This window comes from Zeus faber (assembly GCF_960531495.2).
Source record: "Zeus faber genome assembly, chromosome: 1".
NCBI classification, from domain to species: domain Eukaryota; kingdom Metazoa; phylum Chordata; class Actinopteri; order Zeiformes; family Zeidae; genus Zeus; species Zeus faber.
The window spans coordinates 18,417,577-18,435,459 of NC_137193.1; the positions used below are offsets into that span (position 1 = coordinate 18,417,577).

Genomic DNA, 17,883 nt, shown 5'->3' on the forward strand with positions numbered 1-17,883 from the left:
GTGTTCCTCCTCCAGACAGCGGTGCGCGCCGGCTCCCCTGCCCGTCTTTTTAATTTACGTCTATTCATTTTCGTTCGTTTCCTGCGTGTGTGGAACAACATTTTTAAACGCAGTGTGAGTTAGGAGACTGTCCCGTTCCGTCCCGTTCCAAAAAAACAACAACTGTCTACCCGTTGCTTTCCGTTGCTATGGGACTTAATTGAGTAGAAACTGGATGTTTTTGTGTAAACACTTTACTTGTAAGTAATAAATCCTGCAGTCCCGGAACGAGGAGAGCGCGTTTTCCGCCCCTCCCCCCCGATAAAAATCGTGTATCGCCGATCGCTGCTCCCCGTCGATCGGCTATTGGGGTTTTGCACGGTCGCCCGAGCCTAGTCCAGAGGGCACGGCTGACCAAGAGTTCAGAAAACAAAAGCTCGAACGGAATGATGCGGGAGCGTTAGAACGATCGTATTTCCCTCCGAGGCACGGACACCGGGGTCAGTGGGAATGTGTGTTTACATTCGAAAACAAACTCATCTTAGCCAGGGAATGATGAAACACGAGCAGACAAAGCTTGACCACGCATGCTGGTTACACAGGCTGGTTTGATGTCAATGACATGTGTTTTTCGGGACTTATTGATGGTTCTTAACAGGACTTTGTTCACAAATAAATATGTCGATGGCGTGTTGAGACGTTGTGCATGAGCGTGTTTGCATTGTCTGTGAACGGAAACAGATTAAATAGGAACAGAATGGATGAGTGTCTGTCAAAGCAAATAGGGAAAGTCAAGTTGAATCCAATGCTCAGGCTATAAGAGCAGTTTATCATTCATATTTATAATGCTAAAGCATTCTCACAGCCCCTATTTAAACATGGTATTACAGTTTTACGTCAAATGACAATGAATATGTGCCAACGTCGCCTGCCGTTCTTTCCATGTTCCAGCCCCGGACCAAGTAAATGAATGAGTAGATCAGGACGTTTAGAAGGAGGGAAATAACGAGTGAATTTTGGTTGTGTTGTGTAATTAGAACAAGAAGAAATAATCCAAAATCACATCATTTATATAGATCTCTGGGAGAAAAACAAGGAGATGAAATACAAGGGATAGCTGTGCTATAGATGGATGTATGGATGATACATGAGTGGATGGATGGATGCATGGGTGGGGAATGGACGGACGGACAGACAGACAGACAGACGGACAGACAGACAGACAGACAGACAGATAGACAGATAGATAGATAGATAGATAGATAGATAGATAGATAGATAGATAGATAGATAGACAGATAGACAGATAGACAGATAGATAGATAGATAGACAGATAGACAGATAGATAGATAGATAGATAGATAGACAGATAGACAGATAGATAGATAGATAGATAGACAGATAGATAGATAGATAGATAGAAAATTAGATAAATAGATAGATAGATAAATAGATAGATAGACAGATAGATAGATAGATAGATAGATAGATAGATAGATAGATAGATAGATGGACGGACGGACAGACAGACAGACAGACAGACAGACAGACAGACAGACAGACAGACAGACAGACAGACAGACAGATAGATAGATAGATAGATAGATAGATAGATAGATAGATAGATAGATAGATCATCGATTGATCGGATATAGATGGATATGCCAATAAAACACTGTAAACTATACTAAAAACAACAAGAAATACGCGCCAAAACGCGTCACGTGTCCTGTGGAGGAAACGCGTCACGGCCGCTGGAGGCGCTCGTGTCCCCTCGGTTTGTCCCAAGCCGCCTTGTTGATAAAGTTCTGCCTCTTTTTGAAGCCGTAAAGATGGCGGACTACGACCTCACCACAAAGATAGCACATTTTCTGGACCGGCATCTGGTCTTCCCCCTCCTGGAGTTTCTCTCCGTCAAAGAGGTACAGCTTATTTGAAAACACGTTGTTATTAGAACACGACGTGGCGTCTTTCAAGCCGTGTTTGGTGTCAGGACAGAGGAAATGGAGCTCGTTTTCCGCCACAGCCCTGCTAGCATACCCGGCTCATTCACTGCACTTGAGCAGCTAGTTAGGCTAACACTAGCACACGTTGGCTAGCTTAGCCTTACTTGATCACTTAGTTTTGGTGTAGTTCGGCTATAATTACACAGTTATTATCGACGGAAAAACCTTTAAGAACGCCCGTTATATTTATTTACATATTGTTCTTACATTATTTAACGTGTCACCAGTACGCGCACTGATCAGCTGGGATCAGGGAACGTAGCTGGATGGATCATCACGTTGTGTTTTAACAGCGGCTCGTATCCAATTGTAACCATATATTACCACCATATTTAGTCACTAAATGCTATTCCCATCCGGTGTGGGCTCTATAAATGACTTGATGTGCAGAATTTTAGTTTTCTGTATGACAGACCACCATGGCTTGCTGTGTTGTAGATCTACAATGAGAAGGAACTCCTCCAGGGCAAGCTGGACCTGCTCAGCGACACCAACATGGTGGATTTCGCCATGGATGTGTATAAAAACCTCTACCCAGACAAGGAGATCCCACACTGTAAGAACTTTCACAATCTGTAATTTGGTGTGCTGGTAACACTGCACACTACTTCTTATTCTTGGTATGGCCTGATCCTCCAACAATTCTTGAGCCACATAATGGTAATTTATCATCAGTCATTGTTGATCATCAATGTAATAGAAATGAAATCATCTTTGTAGCTCTGCGGGAGAAGAGAACCACTGTGGTGGCCCAGCTGAAACAGCTGCAGCTGGAGACAGAGCCGATAGTGAAGATGTTTGAAGACCCAGAGACAACTCGGCAGATGCAGTCCACCAGGTCAGACAGTTCTGCTAAGGAACCCCCCCCCCCCCCCCCCAAGTTATAAGAGCAACAACATTAAGCAGGTTTACTGCCTAATAGGCTTGGGTCGATTTACGATTAAATTGTCTATCAGTGATCAACTCATGAATCACACTCGACATTGATGACAGACTTTCTTTCTTTTCTTTTTTTCTTTTTTTTAGTCCGTCAGGAAAAATCAGAGAATTGAAATGGTCTAAACGCAGTTTACTGTGTTCTGAAACTGGAGGGGAGAGACGGGTCGAAGGCTCTCCCCCTCTCCACACTGAGTTGTTCATTAACGACTGGTCCCGTACAGAGACTTTTAGGGGAAGGTGCTCTAAAAAAAGAAAAGGCACATGGACACCCAGCTCCGGTTCTAGGCATTTTGCCGCTCTGGGCAAAGGGAGCAGCACAGCAGAGCCGCTGTGCGCACATTGTATGTGCACCGAGGCTCATGAGGTCTTCCTCGTGAATATATCTTGCCCAGACAATCCGCTACCTCGACTCTCGTTAATTTTATATATATATATATATATATATATATTTTTTTTTTTTTAAGCGCGCCTGATAAGAAGGGCACTGTGGGGTACATGGGGCAGGTGGCATATATATGTAGGTATCTATGTATGTGTGTTTACTCTATATATGTGTGCGTGTGTGTGTGCCTATGTATACAGGTACATCTTTAACATTTGAATATCATGAAAAAGTTCAATATTTTGTCACTCATTTCAGAAAGTGATTCATTACATGTAGACTGAACTATTACAAGCCTTTATTTCTTGAACTTTTGATGATTGTGAATATAGATAATGAAAACCCAAAATTCTGTGTCTCAGAAAATTAGAATGTTGTGAGAAAGTACAATATTGGAAAGTCATGGTGTCACACCCTAATCAGCTAATGAACTCAACACCTGCAAAGGTTTCCTGAGCCTTTAAATTGTCTCTGTCTGGGTCAGTAGGCTACACAATCATGGGGAAGACTGCTGACTTAACAGATGTCCAGAAGACAGTCATTGACACTGTCCACAAGGAGGGTAAGCCACAAAAGGTCATTGCTAAAGAAGCTGGTTGTTCACAGAGTGCTGTATCCAAGCATATTCATAGAAAGTTGAGTGGAAGGAAAAGGTGTGGTAGGAAAAGGTGCACAAGCAAAAGGGATAACTGCAGCCTTGAGAAGATTGTCAAGCCGTTCCATTCAAGAAAATTGGGGGAGCTTCACAAGGAGTGAACTAAGACTGGAGTCAGCGCATCAAGAACCACTACGCACAGACGAATCCCAGACGGGGGCTACAAATGTCGCATTCCTCGTGTCAAGCCACTCCTGAACCAGAGACAATGTCGGAAGCGTCCTACCTGGGCTGTGGAGAAAAACAACTGGACTGTTGCTCAGTTGTCCAAAGTCCTCTTTTCAGATGAAAGTAAATTTTGCATGTCATTTGGAAATCAAGGTCCCAGAGTCTGGAGGAAAAGTGGAGAGGCACAGAATCCACATTGCTTGAAGTCCAGTGTGAAGTTTCCACAGTCAGTGATGATTTGGGCTGCGATGTCATCTGCTGGTGTTGGTCCACTGTGTTTTCTGGAGTCCACAGTCAACACAGCCATCTACGAGGAAATCTTAGAGCACTTCATGTTTCCTTCTGTTGACAAGCTTCATAGAGATGCTGATTTCATTTTCTAGCAGGACTTGGCACCTGCCCACACTGCCAAAGGTACCAAAAGCTGGTTTAATGACCATGGTGTTACTGTGCTTGATTGGCCAGCAAACTCGCCTGATCTGAACCCCATAGAGAATCTATCGGGTATTGTCAAGAGGAAGATGAGCGACACCAGACCCAACAATGTAGATGACCTGAAGGCTGCTATCAAAGCAACCTGGGCTTCCATTACACTTGAGTAGAGGCCCAACCAAGTATTGAGTGCATAGAAATGAACATACTTTTCAGAAGCCTGACATTGCTGTTTAAAATATCCTTTTTTTATTGATATTGATATTCAAATTTTTTGAGACACTGAATTTTGGGTTTTCATTGTCTATAGCCACAATCATCAAAATTTCAACTTGAAATATTTCACTCTGTGTAATGAATCTATATAATATTTGGGTTTCGCTTTCTGAAATGAGTGACAAAAACTATGGAACTTTTTCATGATATTCTAATTTTGTGTGTGTGTGTCACAAAAAACAGTACTACAGTTAATTATTGTTGTGCAGAACGGGTAGAAACAGTATTTTTCACACAAATAATAGTAAAATAAAACTTGTGTGCCTTCCCTTTGTGAAGCTGACGTGACAGTGGGTGCGCTCCTTTTCTGCAAGGGCACCTCCTGGCGAGGGAAGAGCAGAGGCTATCCCTTACATACAGGGGGAAAACTGTTGAACTTCACAAAAAAAGAACGGCGCATCACCCAGCGAGACACTCACTTTCTGGTGTCAGTGGAAGAGAGTATCTTAAGAGTAGTTCGTAATAAAGAGGGACACAGCCACACAGGGTTCCTTTCTGACTGGACATCTTGATTGATTGCACTCTTTAAAAAAAAACCATTTCTATGTAGTTTTAGCTCCTGTTTCAATGGTAAAGGCTGTGTGCAGTTGAAAAAAAAAAAATAGACCTAGATAGGGCAAAAATAGAGAAATGCCCCGCAGGGCTCCGTACGGCTGATGTGGCCGGTAGAGATGCAACAGTTAATTCAATAGGAAGCAGTATTCATGGCACACTGCACCGCAGCTCTATGCTGCGCAAACACGTTCAGTGGACTTCTACAGTGATACCGAAATACCGCGGTTCAAGTGTGTGTTTTGAACCGTAGGGGGTGTATTGAACTGTAGGGGGTGTACCGAACGCTTCGATAACATACCCTGTACAGTTGCATCCATTATATCAGTGTATCTGGGGGATACATCAAAAAAAGGCTAAAATAAATCTTCAATTGAGATAATACTCTGAAATTCTCTTATTTTTCTAATAAAAAAATGAACACTCTTAATCTATTGATACTTAAATAATTCAAAACATTTTTGTTTGAACATATTCTAGGCTCAGAACTAACTGCTTCCTTTGTACTGCAAAGAACATAAAGCATAAGCTTTGCCACCAAAACAAGTTAAATTTAGCTATAACTGCCATTTAAATGGTGTTAAGTCATTGAATAGTATTTGATGATAGTTGCAGATAACCTGGATTTATTGTGTCACATGTTTCTTTGTAAATGTGCATTTCCATGTTTCATACCTTAATCCATGAGGAAATTACAAACACAGTACACATGCTGTGATTTGCTTAAGAAGTGCAGTGTATTACTGCGGCTTTTGCTTTTAAAATGGCAAACTTTCTTTGTTCATCTTTCTTCAGGGACGGGCGGATGCTCTTTGACTATCTGTCGGAGAAACACAACGTAAGTCGTCTGATACAACACTGGGGTTCTAAATGGATGTTATCAGTTCCTTTTGAAGGCTTTGCTGAACTATCGACTAATAGGTTGCACCTATTTGGTTAATGCACTAATTTCAAGTCTCTTTGGATACAAGAGTCTGCTAAATTATATAATGTTATGTAATGCTCCTTTATAGGGGTGAGGTGGTCCATTAGAAACATCCAGAACGTCCTTTTGATGGACTGTAAAACAAGGCCCAAAACACATTTCTCATCCAGCTGGCAAGAGGTTGCCAGATTATGAAATTCAACAACCAGTTCCAATAATTCCAGTGGCAGTCATGTTTAAATTGTCCTGCCAAAAATGGCTGTTGGAACAGGCAACCTTCCAGCAAACAAGGCAATTTAAAATATAACACGAACACACCTGGTTGTTGTTCATCTTCTTCCCTACACTAACAATGAGTATGTATTGTTTATTTTCTTCCTTTCTTTTTGATCCTTAGTTTCGCCAAGAGTACCTAGACACCCTGTACAGGTATGCCAAGTTCCAGTACGAGTGTGGAAACTATTCTGGGGCTGCCGAGTACCTCTACTTCTTCCGTGTCCTGGTAAGAGTAATATGTTTCTTCATTGACAAGAAACTGTTGTGTGATTTCTTGTGCATACACTTCTCAAATGGAATTGTACTGTGTGCAGTTTAGAATTGCTAGTATTTTTTGCATTTACATTGCAGTGTTACTTGCTACAATACAAACTGTTTTTAGCACCTAATTTTCATTATTTCAAGTTCTTGTTAAAATGGCATTTGGCAAAAAGTGTCTTATGATTTTCTAAGCTGCCACACCCACTTACTGTGGAACTAAAGTATTTCTTCACACTTCGACCTTCTGATTGAGTGTGTCCAGTGCAAACCCTCTACATCAAACGACCACTCGACTCGAAGAACCTTAGTCGATGGACGGTTTTCCGACTGATTTGATTCGTTGACTGTCGGCAGCCTTAGACTAGTTGCGTTGTTTACCTTTGCTTTTCTTTATTGATGCAGAAAACATGTGTTATCTCTGGTTGCCGTGGTGATGCTAATGCAGGCTTTTCAATCGGTAGTCACGTAGCTGTTTTCCTGGTTGGTGAAAACTTGAGATGGAGTGATCTTTAAGCTGCAATAGCCAGCGGGGTGCCTTGGAAGTACTGTTCAATTTAATACTTAAATCAAAGCAATTTTATTTACACAAAAAACAATATGCATCCAAATTGCTTTTCGGAGGGCTGGAATGAAATAAAATATAGACAAAGACAAAAATAGAAGGAAGGTTGATGAAATATAAGAAGCAATTTACCGGTCACCCTGGCAACTACCCCAGTCAAATGTTAAATAAACAGTAATTCAAAGACTGTTAAAGTAGTTAATAAGGCTTCTGAACGAGATTTTTCCCTGTCAAAGTTAGCCTTGTGTATCCCCCCCCCCCCAAAATCCATTTATCAGGCTTTCTAAAATCGAGTGACCGACTATTTATTCCACTTTCCATGTGGATATGAACCTGATTTCCTCTTCCGTCGCAGGTGCCTTCGACAGACAGGAATGCTCTGAGCTCTCTGTGGGGGAAGCTAGCTTCCGAGATCCTGATGCAGAACTGGGAGGCAGCAATGGATGACCTCACCCGCCTGAGGGAGACCATCGACAACAACGTGAGATATTTAAAGGACTGTACCAGTGCCAAATTGAGTTTTATCTTGTTTACTGCTCAGCCCTCAAATTTTACATGACTGACCATTTTCCTGATGATGGCTCATAATTTTGATTGAAAACAAATATTCTCTGTTTTTGGGTTTTGGAAAAATCAAAACAATATGGTGAGAAACCTACCTTAGTATGATCTCCTAGTTGCGCTTACAACAAGTTACTTGGATTATTATTGAGAATTGATAGACTTTATTCATCCATGGGGCGGGAATTGCTGTGTTGCAGCAGCACACATCAAACATTAGGCAAGAATAATATAAAAAATAAAAACAATGTTTAAAAATTTATAGGAAATTGAAAGTGTTTTAAACTGATGTTTATTATTTTGTAATCTCATCATGAGGTTTCTTAACTTGCATACATAAAAACAGTTTACAAACACCATCCAACAATTGCCATTCATCCTCACTCTAAAATTGTAATTTATTTATGGTCACTGGTAAAATGACCACCAGAGACCTTTTTATCCCAAAGTCTAGTACTTGTCATCATTGTTTTCAAAGTTCAATTCTTAAATGTATGGTCACAAAACAGCCTTTTAAACATGATTGTGGTTGTTGTATCTCTCTTCTGTCAGTCCGTGAGCTCCCCCCTCCAGTCCCTCCAGCAGAGGACCTGGCTCATCCACTGGTCCCTGTTCGTCTTCTTTAACCATCCCAAAGGCAGAGACAACATCATCGAGCTGTTCCTCTACCAGCCTCAGTATGTTATTAAGGGGATGCTCATGCTGAATGACTTAGGATTGTACAGATCAAAACAAAATGAGGAATTAACAGGCCTTTTTAAAGTCTGATATTCAATATTTTTGTGATGAGTATAATTAAGAAACCCCTTATCTGAATTGCTCAAAATGGTATTATAAAGATCTAAAAGCAAAGTTTTAAATAAAACTAGTTGAAATCTGTGATATTGTGGTCCATGCTCTTGATCGCCACACTAACAGCATTTTGCAATGTAGTTTCCAGTCATGGAAAAGTTATGCAATATGACAAAATTGGTAGTTGCTATGGCAACCAGTTATGATGCAGATTTTTTTTGTTTTCTCCAGGTACCTGAACGCCATCCAGACAATGTGCCCCCACATCCTGCGTTACCTCACCACCGCCGTCATCACCAACAAAGACGTGCGCAAGCGCCGGCAAGTGCTCAAGGACTTGGTGAAAGTCATTCAGCAGGTGAGATGATTTGACAGAGAGGAAACATTTTTTCCCGCTCAACAAATCGATCAACCTGCCATAACTACTTCTGTCTCTCTATTTCTATCTCTCTCTTACTCAGGAGTCGTACACTTACAAGGACCCCATCACGGAGTTCGTGGAGTGTCTGTATGTCAATTTTGACTTTGACAGCGCTCAGAAGAAGCTGAGGGAGTGTGAGTCGGTAAGAATGTCCTCATGAAGATGTTGAAGGGTGTCTGCAGGGTCTCGGTTAATGAAGTTTTTTTTGCATCGGCCCATACCATCATACTTCAAACCCAGCTGACTCACTTTATACTTACCTGTGGAGAAAGAGCCAAGATAATCCTTATACTTAACCTGTCTGAAGTTCTAGGGAAAATACAACAAAACAAAAGGTACTGGTGAGATTTATTACAGTTCCTAATCACTTTCCCTGTTATGTGACCTAAAATAAAGGGTTCTAATAACAGCTCATATAATCATCTTGTTCATAACCTTCCCTGATTCTACCTGATACTTAGATCAGCCCGGCAGCAAATATATTAATCAATCAATATATAATATTGATTAAATAAGCAATAGATGATTTGTCCAAAAATTGGTCTTAAATTTGTCTTAAAAGGTATTAACTTTAACTATGATACCTGCAAACCCTCCCATCAGTCACGACCGACAGGCATCTGGCACTCCCTTTTCCTCATGCACTCCCAAGTTGGACATCTCCAACTGAGTTGTCCCTGATCCGCGGTTTTGATCTCCTGAGTCGTCCGCTTTTTAACTCGGCGGCTGCTCAGCTTCAGTAAATCCACCTCTTGCCCCGATTCGCTGCTTCTTTTATTTCATTTTTAGTTTTCTTTCCCTCAAATGGGCTGGGCTGTCAGATTTAGATTTCTGTATCTTCCCAGAATGGTTTACAAAGCATGGCAGTGATGTCAGCAGTGCACCTCAAACTCACCAGAACATTAAAAAAATAATTACATGCTAAGAAGCTAGTTGAGATGATTGGAGCGTCCAGTGGCATGTGACACATTACTTACTATGGAAGGCATTAAGTGGATTTGTGTACCCGTAGCTTCACTCATTGCCTTTTTCTGGAACAAAATAGCCTAGTCTACTTTTGGAACCCCAGATGACAGTAATACACCCGTAAAAATTTAAGCTGTTCTGGAGATTTAAGGTGGCCAAACTTGACTATATAACGTTGCTGTGGGGAGTGGGGTGGGGTGGCTGGGAGAACCGCATTGAGCCACGTCATCATCTATAATCTCCCATGAATACTGTGTTGTGCTCTCAGCTTGTGGTGGCTTATGTTGAATGGTTTTCAGAGTCTATATCCAGCCAAGCACAAACATATTTAATGAATAGGAATTTTAATCTGCAGAATCGGAAGCAGTGTAGCCGAGAGGTGTGGAAATTTCTCGATTTTAAGATGCATCGCGATGCGGATGATTCTGCATTCTGGATGGAAATATGATTAAGCCTACATGGGGGAAGAAAAAAAAATTTGGACCCAACCACTAATTTCTAACGAACAGATTTTATTGTGATTAAAAAATAAATTAAAAAAAAACAGCCTACACAAAATGTACTTATCGCCATCGTGTTCGGGAAGCTCCGGTGACCAGGAAGATCAGGTGCTGGACTGGCCAATGAGAAGCCATGCTGCAGGACGTGCAGAGTGACGTCAACTGGGCCGTTTTTCGCTCCACCCCTAATGATGTCAGCGAGTTTATGGAAGTGCCGATGAACTTCAATACTAAGCTCGTGGAAGATGTGGCTCCCATGGTTACGGTGCAATACTGTGGGTTGACAAATCCATACAGGACACACTAAACGCGCGCATCGCTGCTTACAGCGTGTCGGGGAGCAAGGAAGATTACAAAGCGGTGTCTTACCAAATGAGGCGGGCTGTGAAAGAGGCAAAGCGTCGGTACAGGGAAAGGGGAGTCTCGGTTCCAGCCGTCTGACACCCGACACATGTGGCAGCGATTACGGACTATTACAGACAACAGAGGCAGAGCTACCACCAGAGTGAATGCTGATGCTTTCGCATTAGCCCCCTGGTTTGGACAACAGAACAGAGTCCCGCCGCCGGAGGTGAGCGCGCACTCAGCATCTCAGCACGACGTGAGGAGGGCTCTGAGACAGGTGAACACCAGGAAAGCAGCCGGTTCAGATGGCATCCCCGTACATGTTATGAAGACCTGTGCCAACCTGCATCACCAGTGTTTGCCATCATATTCAACCTCTCCCTCACGCAGGTCTTGGTACCCATATAGAAAATTGGGGATGCAATACACTGAGATGCATCGAGAATCGTTGACAGATCAATCGTAATTGAATCATGAGGCAAGTGAAGATTCACTCTAGTGTAGCTAGTTGTGGTCAGTAAGCTGTGGGTATGGATAAACATTCCCCAAAAGAATCAAACCTTGAATGAAATCCCCACCCTCAAGTGAAAAAAAACAACAATTAATCAATTGATCAGAAGAAAGGGATATTTTCAGGGAAAAAGAGCAAGTGGCCATGTTGTTGCAGTCAGTCGAATGTTGCAGTTTAAAAGGCTATTCTGGGATTTAGTGTAGTGCAGTTCATCCAATGCAGGCGATCTTATGGATTCTCACTTTAACGCTGGTGTTATGATTATTGTTGATTGATTTATTTGTGTTTCTGTGTGTTTGTTTGATAGGTGCTTGTGAACGACTTCTTCCTGGTCGCTTGTCTTGAGGACTTCATTGAGAATGCCCGTCTCTTCATTTTCGAGACCTTCTGTCGTATCCACCAGTGCATCAGCATCAGGTGCAGCAGAGAATATGTTCCTACCATCAGTTGTAACTTTGCCCATCATGTTCCGTCTCTTCACTTCAAAAAAAATATTGCGTTTATAAAAGGTGGAAATTGGTATTTGTTTTTTTATTTTTTAAATGCTCTAGTTTTCCGATCATACCAGATGTCATACTCATGAGATCTGAAACTAATTTACAAACAGCTATCAAATAATAATTGGGATGAGACTAATTAATATTGAAATGGATAAAACTATGAAAAACATGATATTCGTAATAACGTTTACACTTCATGGACGCCACATTCAAACAAACAAACCTCTAGAGCATCCAGTTCCTCCCATAGGATGTTTACTCAAGTTAAGCCTCGCTCTCTGCTCTCAGCATGCTGGCAGACAAGCTCAACATGACGCCCGAGGAAGCGGAGAGATGGATTGTCAACCTCATCCGAAACGCTCGACTGGACGCCAAGATCGACTCTAAACTGGTAAGACGCTGAATCCACCAAAATTCACCTGCAGTCACTCACTAATTATGCTTTACAACAGATGGTAGGAAAAAATATATATTTTTATCCCCACATGTGAAGCTTTTTTTTTGTTTCTGATCTTTTATTTTTTGTTGCCCAAAATCAATAATAAAGAAAAAAATATATGAATTCATAAATTAAATTAATATTTGGTGTGACCACCCTTTGCCTTTAAAACAGCACCAATTCTCAAGGGTACACTTGCGCAGTTTATTAAAGTACTCTACAGGTAGGTGCTTCTAAGCATCTTTGAGAAATTGCCGCAGTTCTTTCTGCGGATTTAGGCTCAGGTCTCAATTACTTCTGTCTCTTCATATAATCCCGGACTGACTGGATGATTTTGAGGGCTCTGTGGGGGCTATACCAACCCTTATTATATCTATCTATCTATCTATATTATCTATCTGTCTGTGTGTCTGTCTGTCATCTATCTATTATCTATCCATCTATCTTTATATTGTGCTGAGCAGGAGGAGAGAGGGAGGGGGAGAGAGAGACACAAGACTGATAGACAGTCTGGAATATAAAGTAAAATAAAAGCTCAGTCAGACCAGTGCGTGTGTGCCTTTGCTTTGTGAAACTGACGTGACAGGGGGTTTGACTGCACACTGGATTGATTTCACTCTATAAAAAAAACCCATTCTGCAAAGTTTTATCTTGTTTCTATTGAAAAGGCTGTGTATCCGCATGCAGTTGGAAAAAATAAAATTAGACCCCTCGCAAAAATAGAAAAATGCTGCGCGGCTCCGTGCGAATCCCAGGCGGCTGACGTGGCCGTGGCACTCCAACAATGATTTAATAGAAGGCGTGGACCTGCGGGCACACCGCGCCCGTATGATGCGGCAACGCGTCCAGTGGACTTCAATCGTGATACCGTAATACCGCGGTTTCACGTGTGTATTGAACCGTAGGGGGCGAACCAAACAGTTTGATAACATACAGTGTACATTATTGTCATAAAATATATAAAGTATTCAGTCAATACTCAATTATTAAAGTGCAATATGATGCACCCATGATACCTTCTTCCTTTAAATATGGTAGTGAATGAAAAATATGATTTGTTTCGCCCCCAGTAACTGAATTTAATTTCAATACCACGATCATGTTTATAACAAACCAAATTTCAGTTTGGAGTTAAGCGAGTTACAGTCGATTTTGTAGAGAAATCTGCCTCTCTAAAAACACATTGTATTTGTTTACCAGCGGATCTCGACCGCTTCATTATGCAGACACACAGACGCAAAGCTGCGACATTGACTGTACCCACAGCTCATTCACGACATGTCCTAAAGGAGCAGCAACGTAGCATGATGTATTGTAAACGAATCATAGCGCCTCTAAGTAAAACGCATTATGCATCATAGCGCCTCTAAGTAAAACGCAGCATGCATCTATCTTTTCACTGCAACTCTGCATCGAGACGGCAGTGAAACTGTATTTCACTATGATGGTTAAATTTTGCAATTAATCTGCAGTTCACATGCGTGCAGAACCGCAGTGGGCGATCTGTACGGATCATCTACGTTCCGTTACACCACTACTTTAGAGCGCCAGCATGTTTTAATAAAAAGTCATATTGATAACCTATCCTAAGAGGAAGTATAATGACATATTCCAGAATCAATATTTTGTCCCACGCCTGGCTATGATAGAAAGGTGTCAGAACACACAGTACATCACAGCTTGCTGTGTATGGGACTGCGTAGCCGCAGACCGGTCAAAGTGTCCATGCTGACTCCTGTCCACCACAGAAAGCACCTACAATGAACACGTGAGCATCAGACCTGGACCATGGAGCAATGAAAGAAGGTGCCTGGTCTAATGGATCATGTTTTCTTTTACATCACGTGGACGACCGGGTGCGTGTGCGTCGTTACCTGGGGAAGAGATGGCACCAGAATGCACCATGGGAGGAGGACAAGCCAGCGGAGGCAGTGTGATGCTCTGGGCAATGTTCTGCTGGGAGACCTTGGGAGGGCTCCTCCAAAAGATCTTAGAATTATGAGAGTTTCTGCGTTGTGAAAACGCCTCAAGATGTTTTTTGTGGCCTGCATTCACCTCATGAAGGGTACCAGACCCTATGAACAATCACAAGTGCACTAAAGCAGACAGATGCTGCAGTTGACCTTTCAGTTTAGTCGATGCTCCTTGCTCTGTTTATTTTCTCCATGGCGAGTGGGGGCTCTTGCATATCAGCTGTATTGTGAAGTAGAAAGAGGAGGAGGTGGAGGAGAAGAAGAAAACTTGCTGAGAAATGGTACAAAGATCACATTTTAAAAGTGTTGGTGCTGTGATGTAATAGTCTTCAGAGAGAGATCTCGACCCGTCTGGATATCAGGCAGCGGTGCGTTGCTCCTCTCCTCCCATTAGTGTCTTTTTTGTTCATTAACCTTGATCGTCCCTCAACCCCCAGGGCCACGTGGTGATGGGCAACAACGCAGTGTCGCCCTACCAGCAGGTGATTGAGAAGACGAAGAGTCTGTCCTTCCGCAGCCAGATGCTGGCCATGAACATCGAGAAGAAGCTGGCGCACAGCAACAGGAATGAGGTTTGGAACCAAACTGCTCTCAGATAGCACGTACTGTAAAAATACAAGGAATAAAATGGGGATATAGGGCGTCAGGCTTGTGCAACTGTTCACCGGATCATATGCAGATCTAAACAAACATTTTGCTATATTATTAGCAGAGATGAGTTAAAACTCTTGGAATAGAAAATAAAAAAAACAACCTCAAGTAATGGGGGAGTAATGAGGACTTTTAATTCATTGATGTTGATTTTACATTTTAACATTGTATTCTTCCATAGAACAACAATATGCATAAATAGGGATTATGGATGCTAATTTAGATTTTTTTTTTCTGACCAATAGGCAACCCTCATTCATTTTTAATAGGGGGTGCATTTAGGTTGAGGAAAAACAGTTGCATTTCCCTAAATTATCCATATAATCCAGTCACACACACTGTTAATTTATTTTAAACAGTTTATTATAAACATAGCATTTTGATTTTGTTACTGTTTCATTTGTAAATAGCTCCCCCAACCCGGCTCTCCCGGGTTGGGGAAAGGACCCGGGGTTGTGTTGGGCATGTGTATGAGTTGTATTTAAGACATACTTTTTTTTAAATTTATTTTTTATTACAGGCCAGATATGAAGGATTATGAACTTAGTTTGCTGCTTGTTTATTTACCCTTATGAGAATGCGTCCAAATGTTCTAATGATCCACTATTGTATCCTTTTTTCCCTCAGACCCCCAACTGGGCCGGCCAAGATACTGGATTCTAGTAATCAACCGATGGGAAGAAGAGGATGAAGATGCGGGTGTGGTGTTATAAAGACGTTATATTGGGTTTATGAGGTTCCCCCATTTTGCCCCCCAGCAAACATTCCCAGTAGCGTTGTTCTTTCAAGAACAGTCATCTCTGTCCTAGAGTCTCAATGGGCGGTTTACCTATAAGATGACCATTGCAAACTATCGATAATATATTTACTTTTGGTATTATGGTTTCAAATAAAATATTGGCTGTGAACACATTAATATGTTTATAAAGAGACATATTTGAACTTTTCATAACTGTCAACCAAACAAACCCAAATGTTAGAGCAGTAAAATAAAGCATTTTTTTCACCTCTTTAGGTCAAGCCTGTTGTCCGGTCGTGCACGTCCTGCCACTAGATGGCGCTGTTGGTCCGTTAAATATATTCCATCCTGTTTTCAGAGCCAAGATAAAACCACCGCTGCAGTTTCTTCTCGGGTCTAATACTTTAAGCTTCAAGCGTTGGCTCTAGAGTTAGTTTTACTTAAAGCCAAGACGCCTCGCGATGGTTTGAAACTGAATACAAGGGTTTTTCTTGTCTTTTTTTAGTAGACTCATTTTCTCCATCATTTTCTTTTTTTGGACGAAGCCTTCAAATGTGGGAAAACTCAAGCAGTTAATTTGGGGTAAAACTCAGAATATATGACCTGGCCCGTTGACATGGCAACCGGATATGATGGAAAGTATGGGAACAGTGACTCACATTAGAAGAGACATTATGTTAACCCTTTCAGGGAACATCTTTGACACTAGAGAATATTTTTGGATTCATTAGGTCCGTGCAAGTTTTTAAAAAAATATATTTTTAATTCCCATTGCTGGAGTTGCCGTTGCATTCTTGTCGCCCACATCCTGTTCCTGGATGTCGAGACGCGGAAATGCACTCTTTACTCCATTTAGCGTATCCTAAGTAAATATTTGACTCATGTAAACATCTGGTGTTACCAGCATTGTTTATGCAATTGCCTTCAACCTGAAAGACAGGGTGTCAATGTTAAAAGATGTTTGAACCAGTAGGATGCGCTCTATTTATCTGCTTTTAATAATTCTCTCGAAGATTATACTGAAAGAATGACGAGCAGGTGTGAAGGTAACAAGGTAAAAGTAGTTTACTGTACTTTTCTTTTAAGTAGCTGTACTCACCAAATGTACGTTCAGTTTTGGAGACTTAAGACTTTAATTCCACTACATCTCAAAGAAAATGGCTACTACGTTTCTAACACAGGCCGGTTACTTAATTTGGTTTAAAAAAATAATAATAATAATAATAATTCATATCATACCAAAAGCCAAACTGCTGATTGCTCATCATTGATTCATCAAGTCCGTATCCTTGTAAATTATATGACACAGCCTCTACTATTATTATTTTGAAAATTGTTATTCAGGATTTGCACAAACGTTCATCTGCAGGAGAAAAAAAAAAAAAGGGGGTCCGCAGCCTCGTGCATCTGTTACATCAGAGCACTGGGTGTGATCAAGGACTTTTTTGATACTCAAAGTACAATTAAGAGCAAAAACTTACATACTTTTCTTGTAAGTAGAAATGTAAATGTAGTATTTCAATTTTACCAGCAGGATTTCTTTGGGGCTCTTTGTAGCATTAAGTAAAATCTCTTGAGTACCTCTTCCCTGACGGTGTGCAAATCTGAGTGGAGACGCCCACTTCTCTCACCGCACCAATTTCTGCCGCCAGGTTTGAGAACAGACGAGGGAAAGTGCTTCAGGGGCATTTTTGAGCCGTCCCTTTACTGTGACCGGGCAGGTCTCTGCGCGCACGCATAGAGACACTCTGGTAGATGACAGTCACCTCTGATGTTCACCTTAGGAGTGGCAGTTATTCCACACTAGCGCTCCTAACCCTAACCACTCCTCCCACCAACTCCCTGTGCACACACACACACACACACACACACACACAGGCAGAACGCAGTAAACTACAACACACACTCTTGAGCTGACGTGGTCTGAGGGCTGCTTCTGGAACAGCTGGTGCCCATCTGTGGTTGCCGTTTCTTCCTGCTGCCGGAGCCTCTCGCTCTCTCTCTCTCTCTCTCTCTCTCTCTCTCTCTGGCTGCCCCGAGTGGAACGGGACGTCGACCCAGCAGCCCACTC

The 17,883-nt window shown here is 41.7% G+C and overlaps 1 protein-coding gene across 1 annotated transcript; it reads left to right on the forward strand.

The window, feature by feature from the left end:
- Positions 1 to 1,800: 1,800 nt before the first annotated feature.
- Positions 1,801 to 16,085, forward strand: eif3eb (eukaryotic translation initiation factor 3, subunit E, b). The gene is made up of 13 exons (XM_080012938.1): positions 1,801 to 1,902; positions 2,425 to 2,542; positions 2,707 to 2,824; positions 6,186 to 6,228; positions 6,713 to 6,817; positions 7,770 to 7,895; positions 8,528 to 8,652; positions 8,999 to 9,125; positions 9,229 to 9,330; positions 11,818 to 11,927; positions 12,299 to 12,401; positions 14,860 to 14,994; positions 15,701 to 16,085. Exons 1-13 carry the CDS (start codon positions 1,813 to 1,815, stop codon positions 15,734 to 15,736), a joined length of 1,338 nt encoding a protein of 445 aa, XP_079869064.1. The 5' UTR covers positions 1,801 to 1,812; the 3' UTR covers positions 15,737 to 16,085.
- Positions 16,086 to 17,883: the final 1,798 nt, after the last annotated feature.